At 35.6% G+C, this 25217-nt stretch overlaps 1 protein-coding gene across 3 annotated transcripts in view; it reads right to left on the reverse strand.

The window, feature by feature from the left end:
• The window catches only part of SRFBP1 (serum response factor binding protein 1), a 94121-nt gene that overhangs the window by 23138 nt on the left and 45766 nt on the right, over positions 1-25217 (reverse strand). Inside the window, exons 5-10 of one of the 3 annotated variants that reach the window (XM_060008962.1) lie at positions 25101-25182; positions 23467-24178; positions 22176-22213; positions 17347-19028; positions 16973-17150; positions 3734-8151 (exon numbers count right to left, since the gene is read on the reverse strand). In XM_060008962.1, the coding sequence (XP_059864945.1) occupies positions 18844-19028; positions 22176-22213; positions 23467-24178; positions 25101-25182 (1017 nt within the window). In that variant the 3' untranslated portion in view covers positions 3734-8151; positions 16973-17150; positions 17347-18843. Of the gene's footprint in view, positions 1-3733; positions 8152-16972; positions 19029-22175; positions 22214-23466; positions 24179-25100; positions 25183-25217 lie in introns of all 3 variants that reach the window. The other 2 variants (XM_060008963.1, XM_060008960.1) reach the window with 2 other exon arrangements.

Raw genomic sequence — 25217 nt, forward strand, 5'->3', positions numbered from 1 at the left:
TAGCTGTAAGGTTAGATTGATTACTTGAGATTTTTCTTGCTTCTTGAGGTAGGATTGTATTGCTATAATCTTCCCTCTTAGAACTGCTTTTGCTACATCCCATAGGTTTTGGATTGCTGTGTTTTCTTTGTTATTTGTCTCTATGTATTTTTTGATTTCCTCTTTGATTTCTTCAGTGATCTCTTGGTTATTTTGTAGCATATTGTTTAGCCTCCATGTGTTCGTGTTTTTTACAGTTTTTTTTCCTGCAACTGATTTCTAATCTCACAGCGTTGTGGTCAGAAAAGACGCTTGATACAACTTCACTTTTCTTAAACTTACCGAGGCTTGATTTGTGACCCAAGATGTGATGTATCTTGGAGAATGTTCTGTGTGCACTTGAGAAGAAGGTGTAATCTGCTGTTTGCAGATAGAAGGTCCTTTAAATATCAATTAAATCTGGTCTATTGTATCATTTAAAGCTTGTGTTTCCTTATTAATTTTCATCTGGATGATCTGTCCATTGGTGTAAGTGAGGTGTTAACGTCCCCCACTATTATTGTGGTACTGTTGATGTCCTCTTTTCCAGCTGTTAGCAGTTGCCTTACGTATTGAGGTGCTCCTACATTGGGTGCATATATGTTTATAATTGTTATATCTTCTTGGATTGATCCCTTGATCATTATGTAGTGTCCTTCCTTGTCTCTTATAACATTCTTTATTTCAAAGTCTATGCTATCTGATATGAGTATTGCTACTCCAGCTTTCTTTTGATTTCCATTTGCATGGAATATCTTTTTCCATCCCCTAATTTTCAGTCTGCATGTGTCCCCAGGTCTGAAGTGGTTCTCTTGTAAACAGCATATAAGTGGTATGTTGTTTTTGTATCCATTCAGCAAGCCTGTGTCTTTTGGTTGGAGCATTTAATCCATTCACATTTAAGGTAATTATCAATATGTATGTTCCTATTACCATTTTCTTAATTGTTTTGGGTTTGTTTTTGTAGGTCCTTTTCTTCTCTTGTGTTTCCCACTTAGAGAAGTTCGTTTAGCATTTGTTGTGGAGCTTATTTGGTGGTGCTGAATTCTCTTAGCTTTTGCTTCTCTGCAAAGCTTTTGATTTCTCTGTCGAATCTGACTGAGATCCTTGCTGGGTAGAGTAATCTTGGTTGTAGGTTCTTCCCTTTCATCACTTTAAGTATATCATGCCACTCCCTTCTGGGTTGTAGAGTTTCTGCTGAGAAATCAGCTGTTAACTTTACAGGAGTTCCCTTGTATGTTCTTTGTCATTTTTCCTTTGTTGCTTTTAATAATTTTTCTTTGTTTTTAATTTTTGTGTACTATGTGTCTTGGCATGTTTCTCCTTGCGTTTGTCCTGCCTGGGACTCTCTGAACTTCCTGGACTTGGGTGGCTATTTCCTTTCCCATGTTAGGGAAGTTTTTGACTATAATGTCTTCAAACATTTTCTCGGATCTTTTCTTTCTCTCTTCTTCTGGGACCCCTATAATGAGAATATTGGTGCGTTTAATGTTGTCTCAGAGATCTCTTAGGCTGTCTTTGTTTCTTTTTATTCTTTTTTCTTTATTCTGTTCCATGGCAGTGAATTCCACCATTCTGTCTTCCAGGTTACTTATATCCATTCTTCTGCCTCATATATTCTGCTATTGATTCCTTCTAGTGTATTTTTCATTTCAGTTATTGTATTGCTCATCTCTGTTTGTTTGTTCTTTAATTCTTCTAGTTCTTTGTTCTTTAATTCTTCTAGATCTTTGTTAAACATTTCTTGCATCTTCTCGATCTTTACTCCATTCTTTTTCCGAGGTCCTGGATCATCTTCACTATCATTATTCTGAATTCTTTTTCTAGAAGGTTGCCAATTCCACCTCATTTAGTTTTTTTTCTGGGATTTTATCTTGTTCCTTCATCTGGCACATAGTCCTCTGCCTTTTCATTTTGTCTGTCTTTCTGTGAATGTGGTTTTCATTCCATACACTGCAGGATTGTCATTCTTCTTGCTTCTGCTGTCTGCCCTCTGGTGGATGAGGCTACCTAAGAGGCTTGTGGGAGCTTCCTGATGGGAGAGACTGGTGGTGGGTAGAGCTGGGTGTTGCTCTGGTGGGCAGAGCTCAGTAAGACTTTAATCCACTTATCTGCTGATGGGTGGGGCTGAGTTCCCTCCTTGTTGGTTGTGTGGCCTGAGGCGACCCAGCACTGGAGACTACCCAGCTCTTTGGTGGGGCTAATGGTGGTCTTTGGAAGGGCTCACACCAAGGAGTACGTCCCAGAACTTCTGCTGCCAGTGTCTTTGTCCCCGCAGTGAGCCAAAGACACCCCCTGCCTCTGCAGGAGACCCTCCAACACTAGCAGGCAGGTCTGGTTCAGTCTCCTATGAGGTCACTGCTCCTTCCCCCTGGGTCCTGATGCATACACTACTTTGTGTGTGCCCTCCAAGAGTGGAGTCTCTGTCTCCTCCAGTCCTGTCAAAGTCCTGCAGTCAATTCCCACTAGCCTTCAAAGTCTGATTCTCTGGGAATTTCTTCTCCTGTTGCTGGACCCCCAGGTTGGGAAGCCTGACATGGGGCTCAGAACCTTCACTCCAGTTGGTGGACTTCTGTGGTATAACTGTTCTCCTGTTTGTGAGTCACCTACCCAGCGATTATGGGATTTAATTTTATTGTGATTGCACCCCTCCTTGTGCAACCATCTCATTGTGGCTTTTCCTTTGTCTTTGGATGTGGGGTATCTTTTTTGGTGAGTTCCAGCGTCTTCCTGTCAATGACTGTTCAGCAGTTAGTTGTGATTCCAGTGTTCTCGTAAGAGGGAGTGAGTGCACGTCCTTCTACTCCATCTTGAACCAATCTCCAGATCGTTCTTATAGGCATACTTGTAGGGCTGTTTTCTCTGGATTCAAAAGAACAAATAAAACTGGAACTGGAAAAAGAAAAAGGTAGAGTGGGAATTCAACCTGCTGAGGAAGATGGTTAGAAAGAGAAAGGATTAGAACTTTCAGAGTTTGGGGGAGCAGAATGAAAGTTTCTCTGATTTTTTACCTACAGGTAACCTGTCATTCAACAGTCCTGAATACTTGTGGGTCCTCCTGGAGAAAGGGGTGAGGGAACTTGGATAACCTTACATGAAGATGAGAAAAAACAAACAAAAAACACCCTTACTGTAACTGCAATAAAATTGGAATAAAATGAATGGGAAATTCCACTATAAATGAGGCAGAGGTAGAACCAGTGTTAATCTTATTTCTTCTTTTCCTGTTAGTTATACCTATCGTATTTCTTTTATTTCTAACTACACTGGCTTCAACTTTCCAAACCAATGTGAAGTGAAATTGTAATAATAGTATAATGACAGCCATCCTTGTTATGTTTCTAAATTCCAATATTTCTCCATTAAATGCAATACTGGCTATTAGTCTAAGATACCCATTTTCACATTAAGAAATTAAACTTCTACTCCTAGATTTTTTAAGTGCTTTGTTTAGAAATTGACAGATTAATGAATCTCTTGGTGTTTTAACGGGATGAAAAAAGATTTTTTATTGGTCTTACTGGAATGATGCATTTAGTCAAATTCAGTTCCTATCATTTAATTAACCATGGTAATACTGAACAACACTAAAAAATATAGAGAAGTTGGTTTGCAGTATTATTTGACATTTTCCCATTCACATTTATAAATGATTCAGCTCCTCCCACTCCCCATAATATAATCTTTGTTAATTGTAGTACCAAGATTATCCAACCTTCCAAAAAATACAGCAGCATGATGTAGTTGTTAACAACACAGGCGATTCAGTTCACATCTTAGCTTCACCACTTACTGGCTGTGTGACCTTCAACAAGTCAAGTGACCAACAAAGATTAGGGTGATAGAACAGAATGTAAATTCTATAAACCTTCATAAGGTAGAAATGGTATAAATAACAAACAGTGAGAAGGGAAGAAAAAGCAAAGAAAAATTTGCTACTTTTTCATATTTTTATAGCTGGGTCAAAATATGTAATTGAAAGCAGATAAATATATCCATCCACCTATTCTTAGATTTATTCGTATAAAGATAAACCCTAAGAAAGATAATATCACTGACTAATAGTGATGGAGGAAAGAATGCTGATAGGAAGAAGAACAATTTAATTTAATCATTGTTCAGAATATACTGTCTAAAGCAAGTCAACAAATATGGACAACTGGCTAAATCAAATACATCACCTGTTTTTGTAGATACAGTTTAGTGAAATACAGCCACATCCATTTGTTCACATATTATCTATGGCTGCTTTTGTGCTACAACACCAGAGTCAAGTGGCCACCAGAGACCTTATGGGCTGCAAGGCCTAGAATATTTACTCTCCCACTTGTTACAGAAAGTGTTTGATGACCCATGTTCTAAAGCAATAGAATATTAAGTATGTCTGTGTATATATACAATTACAATGATAAAGATAGCCTCTATTAAAAAAATTCAAATATTTCATATTATAAAAGAATCATTGACACACACAAAAGTTGCCTAGAAAGAATGACAATGTAACTGACAGCTGACTTCTCAATAGAAACAAAGTCAGAAAACAGTGAGATATTTTCATACTAATGAAGAAAATAATTATTAACCAAGATTAGTTACCCTACTAGAATGTCAGTTGAGAATGAGACTGAAATAAAGACATTATTCTAATAGACAAAAACTAAGAGGGCTTACCACTAACCGATCTTCACTACACAATGTTGAAAAATGTGTACCTACGAAAGCAGGAAAATGATACCAGAAAGGTCAAAGACAAAAAAAAAAAAAAATTGGTCAACAAAGAAACTGGTAAACATGTGAGTAAATCTATATAAACATTAACTGTATAAAGCAATAATGATAATGATAATGTCTAATTTGGAGATAAAGTTAAAAGGCAGAACTGAAATTTTTGACACAAATGCATGCAAGATAAAAAAGTGATCAAAGAGTTAGGGAGCTTATGTATTGTTTAGTAGGCTGGTAGAGTTACTGAGGTTAACTTTAATTTTTAAAAATATTCACTTTAAATTTTAAAGGGTAATTACCAAAAGAAATTCCAAAATAGCAGAGAAGGAAAATAGGAAAAACATCTGAAATGCAATTGGAAAAAGGTAGGAAAAGAGAAAACCAGTAGCTTAGAAATCACAATGTATCAGAACCTTTGGTATACGGCTAAAAGACCACACAAAGAAAAAACTGAACACCTTACTTAGGTAAACCATTAACTAAGTAATCTAGAAAAAATGTATAAAACATAAATACACAAAATAAAACAAAAGACTGAACTCGCCCAAATTTGTAGAGGTAATTTTAAAAATCAAGAGATTACACTGTTTAGCTCTGCAAATAAAATATATATCATGGATGAAATGGTTACTTTTTTTTTTTTTGGGCCACACTGTGTGGTTTGCAGATCTTAGTTCCTCAGACAGAGATCAAAGCCGGGGCCCTGCAGTGACAGCATCGAGTCGTAACCACTGGACCGCCAGGTAATTCCTGAAAAAGTTACTTTTTAAGAAAAATACAAAATTGAGTTCAGGTGAAAATCTAAATAGATAAATTAATATAGAAAAAATAGAGAAATACACTAGGCAGAAATGTTTTTTTTAGAATTATTCCACTAAATCTTTAAAGAACAAAAGAGAAAAATCACACAGCAATTTTCAAAAATGCTTAAAAGGTATGTGTTAAAACTCAATATCCATTCTTGATTTTAAAAAAGTATGTTTTAATAAGAGGAAAAGATCATAACTTCATAAACATATCTTTCTAAATCTAAAAGTCAACTTCATGCTTAAGTGAAAGCACTAAAAGCATTTCCATTAATGTCAGGAATAGACAAAGAGGTCCACTTTCAGTGTTATTATTTTATGTTGTATTGGAGGTACTAGCCATTCTACTTAGGTAAGAGAAATAGAGTTACAAAAATTAGGAGCAAGTAAAATGATCATTATCTGAAGAAGGTATAATTCTGAACCTGGTAAGATGGAGGAAAAACAGTGGAGTAACTATTAAAAAAACAGTGAGAGTTTTGTAAGGTAGCTGAGAAAGTTTTAGCCTTCATATATACCAACAATAACCAGTCAGGAGGTTAAAAATTAGATATCATTTATAACATGAACAAAATCAAATACCTTATTTGGAAAAAAAAATCAAAGTCAAAAGACAAATGACAAAATGGAAATTCTTTGCAAATCATGGTAGGCACAGGGCTTATTTCAGTAAAATATGAAGAACTCCTACAAACCAGTAGCAAAAAGACTAAGAACCCCAAATAAATATGGTCAAAAAATAGGTCATAGAAAATGAAAATACAAATGGCTGTGTTAATTGTTCTCATTTTAAATTAATTACAGTAAACTTCAAATGAGCTTCTAATGCTGCCTAGTAATCATACTGTTTCTTATTTCAGTTATTCTCATACTTTTTCTCCAGCATTAATTCCTACTTTCTCCTCTATAATCAAACATTACCTTCTCTCCCATTCTCATTGTCCACTGCTACCATTCAAGTCCAAGCCATTCTATCTCTTACCTGGATTATTCTAATAGCCTCCTAACTGGCAGCTTCAGGTATTCAACTATATGAGTCATTGGTATGCTGAAAAAACTTGTATATATCCATGATTAGTTATTCAATAATAATATTTATTCAAATATTTATAGAATATGTATTTTAAAAGCAAATATTTAACTGAGCACTACCATGCACTTCTATGAATGTCAGAGAAGAAAAACCAAGCAAAGAGGAAGGAATAATCAGTAGGTTTCTAAGGGAAATCAGAGAAGCTCTCCCTAATAAGCTGACATTTGAACAGAGACCTGCAAAACTGAGGGAGGGAGACTTGCAGATATCAAAGCGGAGATGATAAATTCAAGCACTAAAGTAAGAAAATTCTAAGCATTAGTAATGCAATTATAGAACTCACTAAAGTAAGAAAATTCTAAGCATTGATAAGGCAATTATAGCATTACAGGCCTTAAAAATTTGATAGGGCTTGCAAACCTCTCCTTTATCACAGGTGGTACCTATGATTTAAAAACAAAACAAAAACAAAATCAGAACTAGTTCACACCTATTTTAGACCTGAGTTAAATTGGTTGTTGTTGGTATATGTGAAGACTATGAACTCCCGTCCATAATAGAGAGAGCTAAGCTAAACACTGAATATTCATACCATGTTTAGTTTAAAAATAAACACAAATAATCCTCCTCCATTCATTGACCCTCTAAGTTTCGGCTGTCTTTACTGAAAAACATCCTTTCAATTATACCCTGAAAACAGCATGGAGAATGACTTTCTTTCAAAACAAGTTTCCCCTTGAGGAGAAACACATGTTCAAAGTACAAACAACATTCCAGTATTCAACTTAAGGCTACTTAATTTCTGCACGATGATGTCATACTTAGACTACTGAACTTGCTCCTGTTTATATCATTTCTTCTACAGTTCTATATTTTAGGCCCATCCATGGAAGCAGACACATCATTTTATACAACTAGAGAACAACAATAAGAACATGTTTGAAACACAAATACCTCCCAGGTTACAAAAATATTCTAAGAGTAATCAAAATTAATATCCCAAGACAATTTTTTAAAATAAAACTTAGACGCTGATCTTAAAATTTGTTTCTAAAGAAAAGACAAAAGACTTGCCAAGAAAATTCTGAGAAGAACAATTACGAGTAAACAGGGCTACTGGGTATCTAAGGAAAATACAAAGCTATAATAATTTAAAATGTAATATCTGATCAGAGAAACAGATAAGCAGAAAAGAAAGAGAGCCTAGGAACAATGCTGTGCTTATATGGTGACATTTCAAATCAGTAGAGAAGGGACGACCCAACTACTCAAAAATAGCATTAAAACCATATTCATTTCAGAAAAATTAGAAGAGTTAGATCCCAACAACATATCATACACTTATTAGAATAATTCTTAGCTGCAGTAACAGATAACACCCTAAATCTCAGTGACATAACCAAATACTTATTTCTTACTCATGTGAAGTTCAACAGGTGGCTTGGTAGGGTTGTGGGGATCTGTTCCATGCCACCACACAGGAACCCTGGCTGACAGAAATTTCACCATCTTCAAAATCTGTCTTGCAAGGTTGCCCAAGATGTTAACATCTAGCTGGAAAACATCTAGCTGGAAAACAAAGAAAAGAAATGTGGAGATTGCCTGGAAAGTTCTGTGCGGCATGTGAAAATCATGTAATCACTTTTACCCATATTCGGTTACCAAAGTAAAAGAAGAAATAGATTAAGTCTTTTTAGCCAATTTCTAACATAGTATGTCCTTCTGGTTACCAGGTGCCCTATCACATAGAGCACATTCCCTCCTTCCCTAAGTGAGACAAGCCAAAATTCCATCCAGTTATTACAAACAGCTCAATGTCCAGGATCTCTGAATAATGCACGGTTCTTTCCACCAGTTCTGGATATGGACACTTGAGGTTCCAGTGACACTTGCACCAGCAACAGATGTTATAGAAATCTCTCTACTGCCAGCAGGCCCAATTTATCGTGGTGAAGCATGGACAGGACATTTGTAATAAAAACTGCCATCTGGTAAAGGGAACATGGGAGACACACGGAAGGCGATGGTCTACAGCAGTTATGACTTCCTTCTGGCAGGTGTTTTGAGGTCCCTCTTATCTGGCAGTGGGACATTTTCCTGATTTCAGTTTTTCTGTCTGGAAGGAACTACTTATTCAATATTCTTAAAAGCTCTGGATCTACCTTTTTGGTCCATTATTGTATTTGATACAAATGATGGGGATCTTGCCCTCACTGGGGGCCTTCACAGGTTTTGCAACCCATCTCTTTCCTGAGCAAGTTTGGGAGCCCTAAAATACTAGTAATAGAACATTTGAAGGCTATTGAAATCCAGTCTGCAATTTCTTCAGCATTAAAAAAAGCAGACTACTGTTTTTGAGGGAAAGGTATCTATTCAGTCACATATGCTGACAGCACCCCCAAAGTTCTTTCCTAAATATAATTCTCACGCCTGCCTTATTTTTTCCCTCACTTGCCAACATAGCTTAAAGTCATCATGTTTAGGAGGAAATGCCACATCCTTAGAACTGTGTGGAGCCAAAAGTCTTAGTGGGCATTTGTCCATAATCTCTTATTATTTGGGGCTAGAAGCCATGGCTTTTCCATCCTTTTACTTTTTTTTTCCTGCTTTCAAACTAACAAGTTTTTGCTACATCCATTTCTTGTTTTTTGTATCACCTTGATAAATGCAGATAGTAACAATCAACATTCACTACCAACATTCTTCAGCCTCTCCGTACTATGTCAGTAAGCATGTGGTCCACCTTCCAAGTAATTGTAAATGACCATTTAAAAAATTGTTTTGTTACTGCATGCAGAAATCTCCAGTTTTATAGCCCTGGATATCAGTTTCCATCTTGACTGTAAGGTGGACCAATGCCAAGAATTTTGGATTTTTGTTACAGTAGCATCCTTCTTCTAGCAACAATTTCTGCATCAGAGTAATACCTTGTACTATCAACAAACAAAAAGCCCAAATTCTCAGTGGTTTTACACAATAGATGCTTGTTTGATAACTTAAGTCCAGTCGGCTTAAGTGGAGGAAAAGGTGGATAACTATGGTTTTCACAGTTATTGACGTTCCCACATTGATGGTTCTTTCTTCATCTTGAAAACAGGGTCCGCTACTGTCTCCCTGGGAATTGACACCCAGCTGAGGGACAAAAGAATGGTGGAGGAGAGAAGAGGATTTCATGGGCCAGACCTGGAAGTGGTTTACATAATTTTCACCCATATTCCAATAAGTAATTCTTGTCACATGATCCTGACCTAACTTCAGGAGAGGCTGAGAAATGCAGATTCATTGTAACTAACTGGTTTGATTAAGCAGTTTGCCAACTGGGGTAAATTCCAGAAAGATTAAGGCCTAAAGGTAAACATAAACCTATACAAGTACTAGAGGAAAATATAGTAGAATTATTTAGGGATGTCAAGTACTCAAAATGGTATGGGAGTTCCATGGGCCTACACTGGGCACTCAGGTGAAAGATGGCGGACAGAACAAAGATAAGAGAAAACTTTCCTTGATGGTGCAGGCCTGAAAGAGGAGGTTACTGTTACAGGAAGGACACAAATACTCACTGGGATCCTTCTTCCCTACTAAGAAAAAAGCCTTAAGCCAGGGTAAGGTCATCAAACAATTAGCCAGGACACAGGTATAAAGACTCACTGTGGCTTGGAAGTGTAAAAGGGAAAACAAAAAACAAAAACAACTCTGTATCCCTGGGAAAGGTCAAGAAGCTATCCTTCACCTAGATCTCCTAACTTGGGAAGGAGCAAGAAACTCTCTCAAACAAGATTCACCACGGATGCAATGAAAGTTTAGCTGCCACAAGGAAGAGGGGCAGGATCTCTGTTCAGAAAGCCACAATACCAAGATCCAGTCATAATGTTTAAGTATGAAAACCACAGAAAAAATTTTAAAATATGAAAACTACAGAAAAAATATTTAAATATCAAGAGCTCAAATAATTCCTTCCATGAGTCCTTTTTTGAGGAATGTACTAGAAAATGAACTTCATCCAAACAAAACATAACTGAGAAAACTTCAGCAATTTAGCTTTAATATACTTAACTGCAAATCTAAGGCTAAAACTAAGGTGGGGATAAGGGTAGAATAATGTTATATAATAATGTTCAATGTTACATGTTGTACGTTCCAATGAAGTTAAATTAATGCAATTAAAAATTGGAAGGGAATGCAGATGGAAAAAAAATCTGGCAATTTTTAACTACACATATTTACCTTCTGACATAACAGTGTTACCTCTAGGAACTGACCCCAAAGGCATACCTCCAACAATATGAAAATACATACCGCTGGTTCATATTTTGTTTGAAACACTGTTTGTAGCTGTAAAATATGAAAAATAATCTATAGGCTCCTACATAGATGAGTGGTTGAATAAATTGATAGACCTATGCAATGAGGTACAATGTCATTTTTTATTTATTTATATTCTGTAATGGCTTAAACAACAAAAATTTATTATCTAATAGTTTAGACCCATGTAGTTCTGACACGGGTCTCACTGGGCTAAAATCGGGGTGTCAGCAGGGCTGTGCTCCTCTCTAGAGGCTCTCTGGGAGGATCCTTTTTGTGGGTTGTTCAGGTTGTTGGCAGAATTCAGTTTCTTGAAGGGGTAGGCTTGAGATACCTATTTTCTTACTGGATGTAAACTGAAGGCTTCTAGAGGCCACCTGCATTCCTTGGCTTGTGATCCTTTTTCTCTATCTTCGAAGCCAGCAATAGCGGGTGCAGTCCCTCTCACACATTTTTTTTGTTTTTAATTGAAGCACAGTTGACTTACAACATTAGTTTCAGGTGTACAACATAGTGAATTGATATTTTTATAGATTATACTCCATATAAAGTTATAAAATTGGCTATATTCCTTATGCTGTATATTACATCCTATAACTTTTTTATACCTAGTAGTTTGTACCTCTTAATTCCCTCCCCTCAAGCCTCTCCCTTCTGGTAAGTACTAGTTTGTTCTCTTTATCTGTATCTATTTCTGTTTTGTTATATTCATTCGTTTTAAACAAGAAAGATCTCTCTTGACAGATTTGTAGTGATTTTCAGAATACATTTTTAAATGAAGAAAGCAAAGATCATAAAAGTATCTAGGAAATGTCAATTTTTATGTAAGAAAGAAGGGGAAATAAGAATATATACATGTTTGTTAATCTGTGCAAATAGCAACACAGGAAGAATACACCAAGGACAAATGAGATTGACTATCTACATGGGGTGGGTGGGATTGGGGTGGAAAGGAAAGAAACAATTGGAAGGGCAGAGTTGCCACTTCTCTGAGTATACTGTTTTGTGCTGCTCTAACATATGGAACAATGTTAACGTTTCACATACATAAAGAAAAAATAAATCAAATTACCAAGGATGGAGAAAAAAATGCTTCAAATTAAATATCATCATAAACATATGAATTAAAATGCATTTCAAATGAAGTACTATATGGAAGGAGAGGGGAAAAAAAAAGAAACACTAATCCAGTAACTTTTTATTATTATTATTTAAAAAACTGAGATACAATTCACATACAATAATGTGCATCCTCATGAAGTGCACAATTCAGTGGATTTTTGTATTCACAAAGTTGTGCAACCAAACTACAATCCAATTCCAGAACACATTCAATCCTAAAAGAAATGCCACAGCCATTAGCAGTCATTCACTATTCCTCCTTCCCCCAGCCCTCAGCAATCACTAACCTGCTTTTGATCTCAATGGATTTACATATTCTAGACATTTCATATAAATGGAACCCTGTTTTGTGTTTGGCTTCTTTCTTAGCATGATGTTTTCAAAGTTCATCCATATCACAATATGTATCAATACTTCATTCCTTTTTATGGCTGAATAATATTCCATTGCATGTACATACCACTTTTATTTATCTAGTCATCAGTTGATGGATATTTGGGTTCTTTCTTCTTTTTACCTATTATGAATAATGCTCCTATGAAATTCATATTCAGGTTTTTTTTAACAAGTTTTCAATTGTCTTGCAGGTATACAGCTATGATTGGAAATATGGGGTCATATGAGACTCCCATTATGCCTATGTTGGTACATTTGATGGTATCCCCACAAGTCTTTGAAATTTTCGTTATTTTTTTTCCCTCTAACTGGATAATCTCAATTGATCAATTGTTAGGTTTACCCAATCTTTCTTCTGTCTGCTCAAATGTACTGTTGAACCCATCTGTTGAAAGTTTTGTTTCACAGTAATGTACTTTTCAACTCCTAAACTTCTTTTTCTTTCTTCTTTATAATTTTTATCTCATTACTGATATTCTCGATTTGATGAGACACTGTTCTCAAACTTTCTCTTAGTTTTTTAGATATGGCTTCCTTTTGTTCTTTGAACACATTTAAAATAGCTTATTTAAAGTTTTTGTCAAATATATCCAAACTTTGGACCTGCTTGGGACAGTTTCTATTGATTGCTTCCCCACCCTGTATATGAGCCACAATTTATTTCTGTGTATGTCTTACAACATTCTGTTGAAAACTAGACATTTTAAATAATATAATGTTGCAACTCCAAAATCAGATATTCTCTTCTCCTCAGGGCTTGTTGTTGTTGCTATTTTTTGTTGTTGTCTAGTGACTTTTTTGAACTATTTTTGTGAAGTCTGTATTCTTTGCTGTATATGGCTACTAAAGTCTCTGCTTCATTAGCTTAGTGGTACACTAATAACTGGACAAAGATTTCCTTAATGCTTGCAATTGATACTTCTCTCATTTTGCTGAGAGTCTGTATGTGTGTTGGGGTACAGCTTCAACACTTGGCCAGGAAGTTGACAATTCCACATCAGCCTTCACTTCCTGCTTATGCAGAGCCCCCAAAGTCAACCAGAAGTGAGAGTTTAGGGCCTTCTCGGCACTTTCCTGAACATGCACATAGCCCTGTCATTCATGTGACTTTTCCTTAATTCCAGGAAATTTGTCAAAACTTATCAAATTCCCTAAAGATACTGAATTTTCCAGATTTCCTTTTAATTTGATTAACTTCTTGTTTTCCCCAACTGTTATTCACTGCCTCAGGCAGCTGTGATGTTAACAATTGCCTCTAATTGATTTCCAAAAGTGATCTGAGGAAAAATGCTTTTCACACTGGGAAAGCTCTTAGTCAAGTTAGATAAAGACAGAATTGCCATGGGGTCTTCCAGTGAACTACCATACTGGCCAAATAGTGATAATTCTCGGGGAATGTGTCTTTGAATAAGCTCCAACCCTGTTCTGGCCCCTCCAGTGTCTGCCAGGCTGCAGGTTTTCATCATTACTGTGGGTTGTTGATTTTCAAGACACCATGGATTTGGGGAGTGGGGGATGAAAATAGGACAAGTTAGCATGTCACAAAGATACTGTTCTTACCAAGATTCAGCCATTTTTAATAAATAACATTCCCTGGATTGCTGTAAACTTTTGGTTAATTCCACAGTTCTGAAAACACTGATTCTGACAATATGGACAGTTTTCTCATTGTTTTTAATGGAGAAAAAGAATTTCTGGATGTTCTTACTCAGCCATTTTTGCTGACATTATCCCAGGTAACTTGCAAACTTAGTTTTGAGACCATATGCCCTCAGGCTAAAGAAAAAAGAACTCTAAACATAAATTAAAGTTTGGTTAGTAGACTTGTATTTTGCAAAGGCATCAGTCAGCAACTCTGAAGGTAACTTCTGCGTACTCTGGGGTTGAGAAAATAAGTAAATATATTGTGGAAAGTAAGAAACCACCTTCCTCACTATTACAGAAAGGATTTACATGCCAAAAGGACAGAGGAGACAGCTTGAGGGGGCTTCCACTAACCAAATTAAGGATAATTTGAGCATGAAAATAAAGAACTTGTATTTCCCATCACTATAAGATAACAGGGATTAGATTTGTTCTTCTATATTAAACAACTAGAAAACTGGACAAAGTGGATGAAACAAAGGTTTCAGACAATGGACAAAAAGCAGTACAGGATATTAATACCTGAGAGAAAGAACTCAAATGAGTTGAGTGCTATAAGTACACCAGTTCACTGTTTGAGGAGTTTCCAAATTACAGTGCAGGGGGAAGGAAATCCAAAATAGCCCAATGGCCTTTCTGAAGAGACAGTTCAAAGTTTAGATAGGTTAATGTGACTAGAATTTGTGAGGTAAAATAATAGAGGGGAGGGCTTCCATGGTGGCGCAGTGGTTGAGAGTCCGCCTGCCAATGCAGGGGACGCGGGTTCGTGCCCTGGTCCGGGAAGATCCCACATGCCGCAGAGCAGCTGGGCCCGTGAGCCATGGCCGCTGAGGCTGCGCGTCCGGAGCCTGTGTTCTGCAACGGGAGAGGCCACGGCAGTGAGAGGCCCATGTACCACAAAAAAAAAAAAAAAAAAAAATAGAGAAGGAGATGCACAGAAGAGGTAAAAGTGCTCTGTACAATGGTCCCCTCAAGTTAACTGTATTATACTGATCTGTGCAATGTATATAAAGAATCTAACAAGGCCAGGGGGAAAAAGTCACTAGAAAAGAGTTAGTGGAAACATCCTAGGAGCTAACACAGGTCCAGGTACAGTTTGTGTTCTCACCAGACACAACAGAAAAATTTCCTAACAAAGAATTAGGCAGAGTTCTTAGAATTGTAATGCCTCAGTAGTGGTGCCAAATGAGTCCTAGACCAAGATTTCACAACCTTAGTACTACTGAAATTCTGGGCACGAGAATTCTTTGTTGTATATATTGTAGAATATTGAGCAGCATCTCTGTCCTATATCCACTAGATGCAACATCCTTCTCCCCAGCTGTGACATTGAAAATATCTCTAGACATTGCCAAATATACTTTGTGGGTAAAAACTGTCCCAAGTTGGGAACTGCTCCAGACAAGATCATTAAAACAGCTATGAATGTTCTGTATGTTCCAGGAAGCAGAGAAAAACATGGACATGATACAAAGACAAGTGGAATATTACAGCAAAATCAATAACAATGTACTATACGGTTAAATGTAGAAGCAAAAAGTATATAAACAATAGCACAAAAGCTGGGGGGAAAAACTGAAGTGTACTGTAGTAAGGTACTTGGACCATATGTAAAGTGGTATAAATACTACCCGAGGTCACACTGTGATAAATTAAACATGTACACTACAGTAAACTTCATAAGCCAATAATAGATAAAATGAAGTAATAAAAGATACCTTATTAATAAAAAATAAATAGAAAAGTAGAAAAAAGAGGTCTCCATGAGATAATACTGAAATACATTTAAAAACTCAATAAACAGGAGAAAATGGAAGACTCTTCCTTATTCTAAAAAGCCATCTAAAAAGTGTAGAAAAAAGATGAAATAAAAAAAAATCATCATTTACAGTTACTATAGCAATAGTTGTTTCAGGTGAGAATTATGAATGAATGTTAAAACTAGTGCATGAAAGTTTCAGGACAGAATTAAACATAGTCTCAAAGTATCTCCTCACAAGATAATTATTAATTATAAACAGAAAAACAGTAACTTTGCAGTGGAGAAACCTTATAGATACCACTTGAAACAAGTAAGCAAAGTTAATACTACCAGTAGTGGGCCAGCCATATCAACATCGTCACCTAACTCCAGATATGATGCACTAGGACAAATACAACATTCCTTCTCTAACACTCCTGCCAAAAGTGCAGAGCTTGAATTTGATAATGGAAATATTAGACAAACCCAAATAAAGGGACACTGCAAAATAGATCTGTACTTTTGAAAAATGTCAATGTCATGAAATCCTCTGACTGAGGTACTGTTCTCAACCAAAGAGAGATGACAAGTGAATGTAATGTGACAACTGTATGTAAGGCATGATGTTGCACTTTCTGTTGCTGTAAAAAGACCCTGGGAAATTGGCAAAATCTGAATATTTGATAATTGGAGTGTGGTAATACAAAAGAATAGAGAATGACTTTGTTTTTAAAGAGAATATAAAGGGGAGAGAGAACAAAGATGGAAATGATAAAAGGGTGAGAGGTAGAGAGTTGTTTTTAAAGAGAGAATATAAAGGGGAGAGAGAAAAAGATGGAAATGATAAAAGGGTGAGAGGTAGAGAGTAGGTAGAGAGGGAGAGAGGGATGAAGTGAAGAAAAGAGACAAGAGAGAAAGGAAGAAAGATAAAAGGAAGAAGAGAAAGGGGAAAAGGAAGGAAAAAAGGAGAGGAGAGAAGGGAGGATGACAGGCAAGGATAAAGTAAATACAGGAAAATGTTAATATTTGGGAAATTTGGGTGAAGGATATTGTGTAGTAAAGGACCTGGCCTTGCCCAAAGAGAGAAAGTGCCTTTGGCTTCAGCTTCGTGGATACACTCTATGTCATACCTGATAGAAGTGTCTTTGTTTAGGGCAGGAGCTGGCTGCACTAAAAAAGACCTACCATGTAATTTAGGATGGGGACTTCGGTATTCTTAATCCATCTGCAACAATCACGCTGGCAGTCAACTGATCACGTCTTCATATCGAAGCCACAATAAAAATTCAGGACACTAAAGCTCAAGTGAGTTTCTCTGATTGCCAATACTCTGTGCAAATTGATGCCACGATGGTAATGCAACCTGAGGACAATAGAAACTTTGCTTTTAGAACCCTCACAGACTTTGCCCTAAGCATCCTCTTCCTTTGGCTGGTTATAATCTGTACCCTTTCCCTGTAATAAACTATAACTGGGAATATAATAGGTTTCAGTGAGTTCTGCAAGCAAATTTTTGAACCTGAGTGTATTTGGCGAACCCTCCCCTGCAATCTCCAAACCTGCAGCAGGTGTCAGAAGTTGAGAGTGGTCTTGTATGGGTTCTTTCTTCTAACTTTGTAGGCAAACCGTAATTCCTTGAAGTTGGGGTTAGATGTCTTGGGCTGACAGACAGTGCTCTCAACCTCACAGTTTGGCTAAATCTGGGTAGGGATAGAGACATTATTTTTTAACTTTTCCTGTAGTAATTCTTTATAATTAAAATTTCAATTGAAATTAATTTCAATTTGACATAATTGGAATTATGTAAAAATAAAAATTTAAAAAAGGAGAAAAAAAAATTTTGCATTTAATACAGCAAAAATAATTTTCTTTCTCTATGATCTCTTGAATTCTATTGCTCTAGTTATCTAAATTCTTAAGCTCTTGAAAAAGATAAAAATGACTTTCCAGAGCTTCTGAATTCCTGTTAACCAGAAGGTTTTTTTCTGTCATTAACAGCACCAATGCATAGAAAACAGAATTTAGTTAGTGTTACTTAGTTAACCAAGAACCTTAATTTCTCAGAGCAGCAAAAAGTGAAATATTTGAAGGGATTTTTAAAATCCTGTTTTCCTTTTAAATAACAGTACTATGAAGTATAAAACAGTCCCTTCTTCAGTGAGTTATCTCATAACCTCTGCTCAGCTATCAGTACAAATCCTCCTTCAATCACATCTCCTTCAGAATTTGTTCTTACAAATTCCAATCTATGATTCCTCAAAAACTGTTTCTATAAGAACACATGGGAGAGAGCAAGCAAGGGAACCTGTTGTTGGTTCTCACTGCCCCCTGCTGCTGCAGGGACCCCAATAAAGCCCTGCCTGAAAAAAAAATAAGAACACATGGTCAAGATATTACACATTCTTGATTTGACAGAAATTTTATATGCAGTAAAATACAAAATGCATTTTTGGTTGTGTTGCTACATTTAAACATGAATGTTGTTCAACTAAGTGAAGCATAATTCAGAAATCCAAAATTTTCCTGGGAACCTGTTTTAAAACAGTTAAAAACTAAAAAATTACAAATAATTAAAACTATAACAAAAGTTAATATTTACTTATATAACTTATTATCTGTATACCCATAATAAAAGTTACCACCTTAGTTTTGCTAAGAGCAATTTTCAGCAAAAATCATCTATTTTAGATAGCTACAATTTCCTCATATTTTTCCATTATTATTTTAAAAGTAAAGAAACAGAGCTAAACTAGTGAAATATACTTCATGATTAGCACAAATGAGAAAATCTGGGACAGCCAATATCTCAATATTCTTTTATAGAGGGAATAGTCTTGACATATTTAAAATTAATTTAAGTATGCACTTTATTTGTGGAAGCTTAAACATAACTTGAACACACTTAAAAAAAAAAAGACAAAACCAAACTCATTTCTATAACCCATTCAAAGAGACTTATTCAAATACATATTTAAATAATGGGCTGGTTAAAAAAAAAAGGTTAAAAAAAGAAAAACAAATTTTCGATAGAGAAGTTCACAAAAAAATAGTACTAATCAATCCTCAAAGGTAATTTTTTTCCCCTGAAACACAGCAATTTTGGATTGCTGTTCTTTTCGCCTCCGGCTTGCTTCCCATGAAGGATGAAGAGGCAGCTGTGATTTCTGTTTTGTATTTTCAGGTCCTCTTCGTGCACTCTTATTAAACTGATTATTGATCTGAGGTTCAATTTGCTGAAAATCTGGAGGAGAAAGCAAAATTAATGAAAACTAAGTCTATACATAAATAGCATAGAAAACAAATACATTTTATCTTCTCAAGTCAGTGTTTAAGGAAGAAATTTAGTTTTACTTAAATGGAATACCTCAGTCCAGACAAAATATAAGGCAAAAAAATTTAAAAAGGAAGGACATTTTGTATTTTTAAAGGAATATGATTCATTATCATATGACACCTGTGTGTGGAGCAATGTAGCCAGAAAATTCACATGTTTTAACTAAAATATTGAATCCAACAGTGTTGATGGGTGAGCTTTTTAAAGGGCTGTTAACTGATTCCACTCCCTTGTTATTGAACAAAAAGTTATGATTGCAAGGTAAACTGCCGTATCTGCTCAAATTTAAGACTAAGTTCTTTTTTAACCATAAAGTTATCCACCAAATATGAGGGTTGCAACTTGTATTCTAGTCCTTACAACCTCTTTTATTATGAGAAACTTCAATTATATTATTTTGAACAAAGTACTGGGAGACTTGCTAGCCTGAAAAGACTGAATCAATGCATATTTATAGAATCAGAAAGAAAAAGAGAGGCAAAAAATTTAATACAGATTTATTAATCAGTCCTAGGGGTGTATAATATCTCCACTGCAAGTTAGCCATCATTGTCAGAAGCCTTTTAAAGATCTTAAAAAAGCAAATGTCATAATGTTATACAAGCAAGTGTACAGTTGGGATAACATTTCCAAAACATCACTGCACACAGATTCAAAATGTCCCATACTTGTACAAATCACATGTGCTCTAGAAATCTATAATACTCAAAGAATGCCTCTAGTGATAAAGAGTGATGAATTTAAATGTTAAATGAAACTGTTTCATGTAAACTAACATTTGAATAAGGCACTATATATAAACTGATATATATTTTACATAATTATGTAAAGCATATTTGCATGAGCAAACAAATGAATAAATTAAGTATTATAAATTTATAAACTAAAAACAAAAACATGTTTTACTTGGGTTTCCTCATTGGGAAAATGTGGGAGTGTCTTAAATTTCTAGTTATTCTGTATTTGTGAATATAAGGCCATGTATTTGTCAAACCTAGTATTTTAATACAGCCATTAAAATAACATAAAAATTTGGCATGGGCTTTGCAGTTCAGTGGAGGGTAGTAAGGAAATGGATACCTGAGGCTGAAAAGTGAGCATCCTATGTATATGTTAAGGAAAAGATAAAACTGTTGCCAGTGAAAACTTGGGAAGTAGGCTACATGCCTATGGAATTGCAGCACAAGGGTAAGTGGCTGGAAAGAATAAAAAGATTAGTGTACCGATGGCTCTTTGGCAAAGTATTACACAAAAAAAGAGAAAAGTTCAGGAAAGAACCAGCCAGCTCACAAGCAGAATCAAAAGGGAAGAGAGGGTTCAGATATCTGGGACCTTAAGGTTTAGAAAAGCCTTTGGACTCCTAACAGTAAGAGATAACACTGAGAAAGATTTTAAGCAGTAAAGGTCCAAAGAGATTTAGCTCTGGAGCAGAGATAAGAGTAAAGGTATGGCCGTCTCACCCAAACCTGAGAATCTGAATGCAACAGACACTGAATGATTGGGACAGTGATTGGCGGAGGGAGGGGGTGGGGAACGACCCACTAACATAAATAAGGCAAGTTTGAAAAATAGCTCTAGGAAAGAATTTTTGGTGTGGTGGCTAGCTCATTGATGGACTGACTGGAAATAAAGAGGTCAGAAATCCAGGAAGTTTTGGAGGGAATTTTTATTGTGAAAGAAATCACAAACCTAGGCTGGAAAAACCTGACTGTTAAGACTTTAAACCATCTTCACGATCATATATTTTTACTAATCACTTGGGGCAACTCCCAAGAAGATCATACTAACTGTCTACTTCAGCTGTGGCCACGGAACAAAGACCCTCCCAAGAACACAGTCAGAGACCATGGAGAACAGTAGATAAGAAAAATCCTCATAGATTCTTCACAATCTTTGCTCAGGTAGTAGACATGTTGCACACCTCCCATGTTTCCCTAAACTGACAGAGTTTTTATTGTGGTTACCTTGTTCCTGCTCTGCCACTAAATATCCGGTCTGAGTTGTGGGCAGGCAGTCTGTCTTTTTAGTGCACAGGTCACCAAATTTTGAGCAGTCACATCATGAGATCTGATGGAAAGCACTGCATCATTACTCAGGGATTCTAGGCTTTCAATTGGATACAATGACTGGATGGGACTTTGGGTTAGCTTTCTCAGGAAGGAAGCACATAGTGTGCTCTGTGTGTTGAGAAATTACCAGAGAAAATTACCAGTGAAATTACCATCTGATGATCAAAAGGATGGTCAGCAGCAGACAGTTATGTGTTCAAGAAATTCCACTTTCTTTTTCCACCTAGCCGCATAGTTAGACTGCATTTCTTAGCTCCCTTTTGCCTAGGATGGGGTCATGTAACTAAATTCTGGCTAATGAAATGTGAGCAGAACTGATCCTTAACACTTTCAGGCCTGGCCCATGAAAACTTCTTACAAAATTCTCCATGTACTCTATTCCCTTTTGTTGGTCAAATGGAGAATACCTGGGAACAGGAGTAGAAAGGAGGCAAAAGATGGAAGGAGCCTGATCCTTGAATGACTATGTGAAACACAGCCCCTGTGCTGATTCATAGTAGACTGTAATGTAAGAAATAAATTTTTATTATTTTAAATCAGTTTGAGAGTTTGGGATTATGTAGAGAAGTCAGACCACCCAAATATATTAAATTGATTTGTTACAAATTAATCTGAAAATCTGGTTTCACTCTTAACCCTGGAAGTAACATACTTATTACTGAATGTTTAATGGCATGGCGTTGACTAAGATGGAACTTACATAGCAATTTACTTAAAGAATATGTTGATTAGTTCAAGATAAATTAAATAGACCCAATATTTCCTGATAACTTTTATCTAACATATTTCCTATTGGCAGGACATAGAGGGTAAAAAAAAAAAATTTAAATTTAAAAATTATTCTGATAATTATAAGATGCTCTATTTCCATTTCTGTGGGTACATAATTGATTCAGGCTACTAAGCAACCAGAATTTTTCATCTTTCCTCTTTGGCAAAGCATTGCTCAACTGCCTATGGAAGTCAGGCAGTCATTAATACATACCTGGGGTTTTGCTTCTTGGAGCCTGTTCTCTGTAATTTCTAAAAGAAGAAAAACACCATTAGGACATTTAAAAGATAAGCAAATCCTCTGACTTTAAGAAGATAACATAATAAAAATGTTGATAAAACTCATTAAATAAAACTATCATACTCCTTTACCCCCCCAGAAATGAATAAAAAAATTACGAAAACCCCATGTTTTAGCTACATCAAAGGTTTGTTAGACCCCAATATTACTATAGAAAAATGTAGGAATTTTCCTCTCACGACCTGTATAGGGATTTCTGGCCATAAAATATCCTGTCTTGGTTACCTTGTACCTTTGAGAACTATCTAGACAAAGAATTTCAAAAATCTTACAGGGGGAATGAGTCACATATAACAATCACATATAACTAAGATTAACATTTTTTTGGGAGAGGGAAGGGATAGTGGTGCTTAATTTTCAAGTGAGGGAAAAACTGTAGCTTTTTTAGGCACAGTTGGGAGATATATGAAATAATGTAATAATTTTCAAGGCTCCAAAGATGGTTTGTGTCTTTTCCATACTCTGACTTTTTTGGAAAATTTCAACATCACATTTTTCTATTCTACTAAAAATTAGGCCTGACCTATAAATTATAGAAAAAGTTTACTGAAGAAAATAGCTATTCATGATTTTTATTCTATAATGTGAAGATATCCCCTACCAGATTAGAATTACAAATGAAATTAAACTTATTGATTTATAACAAAACAGCTGTGAAAAGTAGTGATTAACAGAAGGGATAAGGATGACAGCATCACCAAATATAAAGCAGTCTGGAGAAACTCAGTGTTAGGGCAAGCAGCCTTATCTACTGAAACAGAAAAACATAAAACAATTGAGTTTTATGTTTTATGCCCTGGGTCAACAAGAGAAAAAAAAAAAACACATTCTTTTCAGAAAGTTCTGTTTAAAAAGTGAGATATGTAAGAAATTTTCAAAAGTTTTCACCAAAAGCTAACTCAAAGTTTCAAAACTTTGATAATCAAAGGAATAAACTTAAATTAGCTAGACAATTAAATTAGACAAATTTATCTATATTGTCTCATTTTCTGATGAGGTTGGAAAAATGTAGCATTATCATATGTGTATTTGTATATATTATCCAACATAAAGTTGGAGAGGGCCAAGTCTAAACACAGGATGTATTGTACAAACTAGAATTATGTATGAGAGATAGTATCTCAATGTTAGGATGTGTGGTTATTTCATATCTTTTGAAAAATTAAGAACTAATAATTCTTTCAGGATGAAAAAATACCCTTACCTTCCAGAGCTTTTAGATCCAGATAAAGAATGGAAAAACACTGATTCAAACTTCCTTGCTTCTGTACGTGGCTTGTTTTTATCACTTCTCATATCCTGATGGGTTTCAAGTATATCTTCTTCAGGCAACAATTTTTTGGGGGGGTTTTGTTCCTTAACTGAAAAATGACAACTACTTTCCTTCTTCCGTGTCCGTTTGACTTTCCCAATGAAGAAGTCATCACCACTATCACTATCCTCAGACATGGAAGACTGTTGGTAAAACCTTTCTTCTGTGCTATCATCAAAATATTCCTTCTCTTCTTCATGTAATTCTTCTCCATCACTGTTAACACCAAGTGAGCTACTGGACTCTTTCTCTTTTTTGGTTTGACTAAATGTTTTCATTTTGCGGTCAGTAGGTGTCTTCTGGGGTTCAGAGGGTACTGCAGAATCTTTTTCAGAAGGCTTTGATAGAGAATTTGGAATGTCCACTGTTTTGGGTCCATGCTCCATCTTGGCTATTTTTTCTTTTGAATTATTTATTGGTTTCTTTGCCAATATTTTGGCTTCTTTCTCTTCTTGCTCACTGATAATAGTTCCTTCATGCTGTAACTTACTGGCATCGTCATTTGAACACATAGTGTCCTTGGAATGATTTTCTTCTGAAGCATTCTTTGATGACTTAACTTCAACAACATTTTGTCTTGCATCTTTAAAGGCTTTGACAGCAGCTGCAAGAGAAACAGGATATGACTTGTTTCAGCATTGAAACAAATAATACAAAACGTTACTGTTTTAGTACAGTATTTCTTAAATTATTTGGAAATACTTAAGAGAATGATTGGAATTTACATTACATATATATAATGGGTATGAATTTACAAAAAAATCTATTGACTTTTACAAAACCAAACATATACAAAATGCTCAGAGGTATCCATTTTAAATATCTAAAATTAAAAGAAAATTTATTCCTTCATGTATGGATGTTAAGAAGAACAGTAAAAACTTCACTAAATACAAATAAAAAGACTAAAATGACAACTTTAATTTCTGTAATAATAATGTATTAATACAATTGTAAATACCATAAATTGTGCTTTCAGACATAAAAATAAGTATCTTCTAATCTGTGACAGAAACATTTAATTCTTTTAATATATTTTTTTCGTGGTACGCGGGCCTCTCACTGTTGTGGCCTCTCCCGTTGCGGAGCACAGGCTCCAGATGCGCAGGTTCAGCGGCCATGGCCCATCGGCAGGTGGACTCTCAACCACTGCGCCACCAGGGAAGCCCCTTTCAATACATTTCAAAATGTACATACATAAATAGAAATTATGTGACTAAGTGGCAACATCATAAGTAATAATATGAATTATACCAATATTTAGAAAATCAATTGTATTCAATATTATCATGAATATATATTTTAGAAATTTAGGAAATAGGAATTTAGAAAAAATAAAAAATTTTTTCAGACATCAGATAACTTCCATATTTTCAGGTAGCTTCCCACATTTGGAAATATTTGAAAGAGACATTTATAATATAAAAGATCCTCAAAAGGAGAAAAGCACCCTAAAAGTAAATAAATGAATGGCTGTTTATTCAAATCATGTACCATAAACAGCTTAAAAGTCATTTAATTCATACCTTTTAGCACATCTATTTTTTTCTTCAGAAGAGGGTGCACTGCTAGTCTGGCAACTGCTCTTTCAGTTGCAGTAGAATCAGGCTGCAAATTGAAATAACAAGCACATGCGAATAAAA

This window comes from Delphinus delphis, chromosome 3 (genome assembly GCF_949987515.2).
Source record: "Delphinus delphis chromosome 3, mDelDel1.2, whole genome shotgun sequence".
NCBI classification, from domain to species: Eukaryota; Metazoa; Chordata; class Mammalia; order Artiodactyla; family Delphinidae; genus Delphinus; species Delphinus delphis.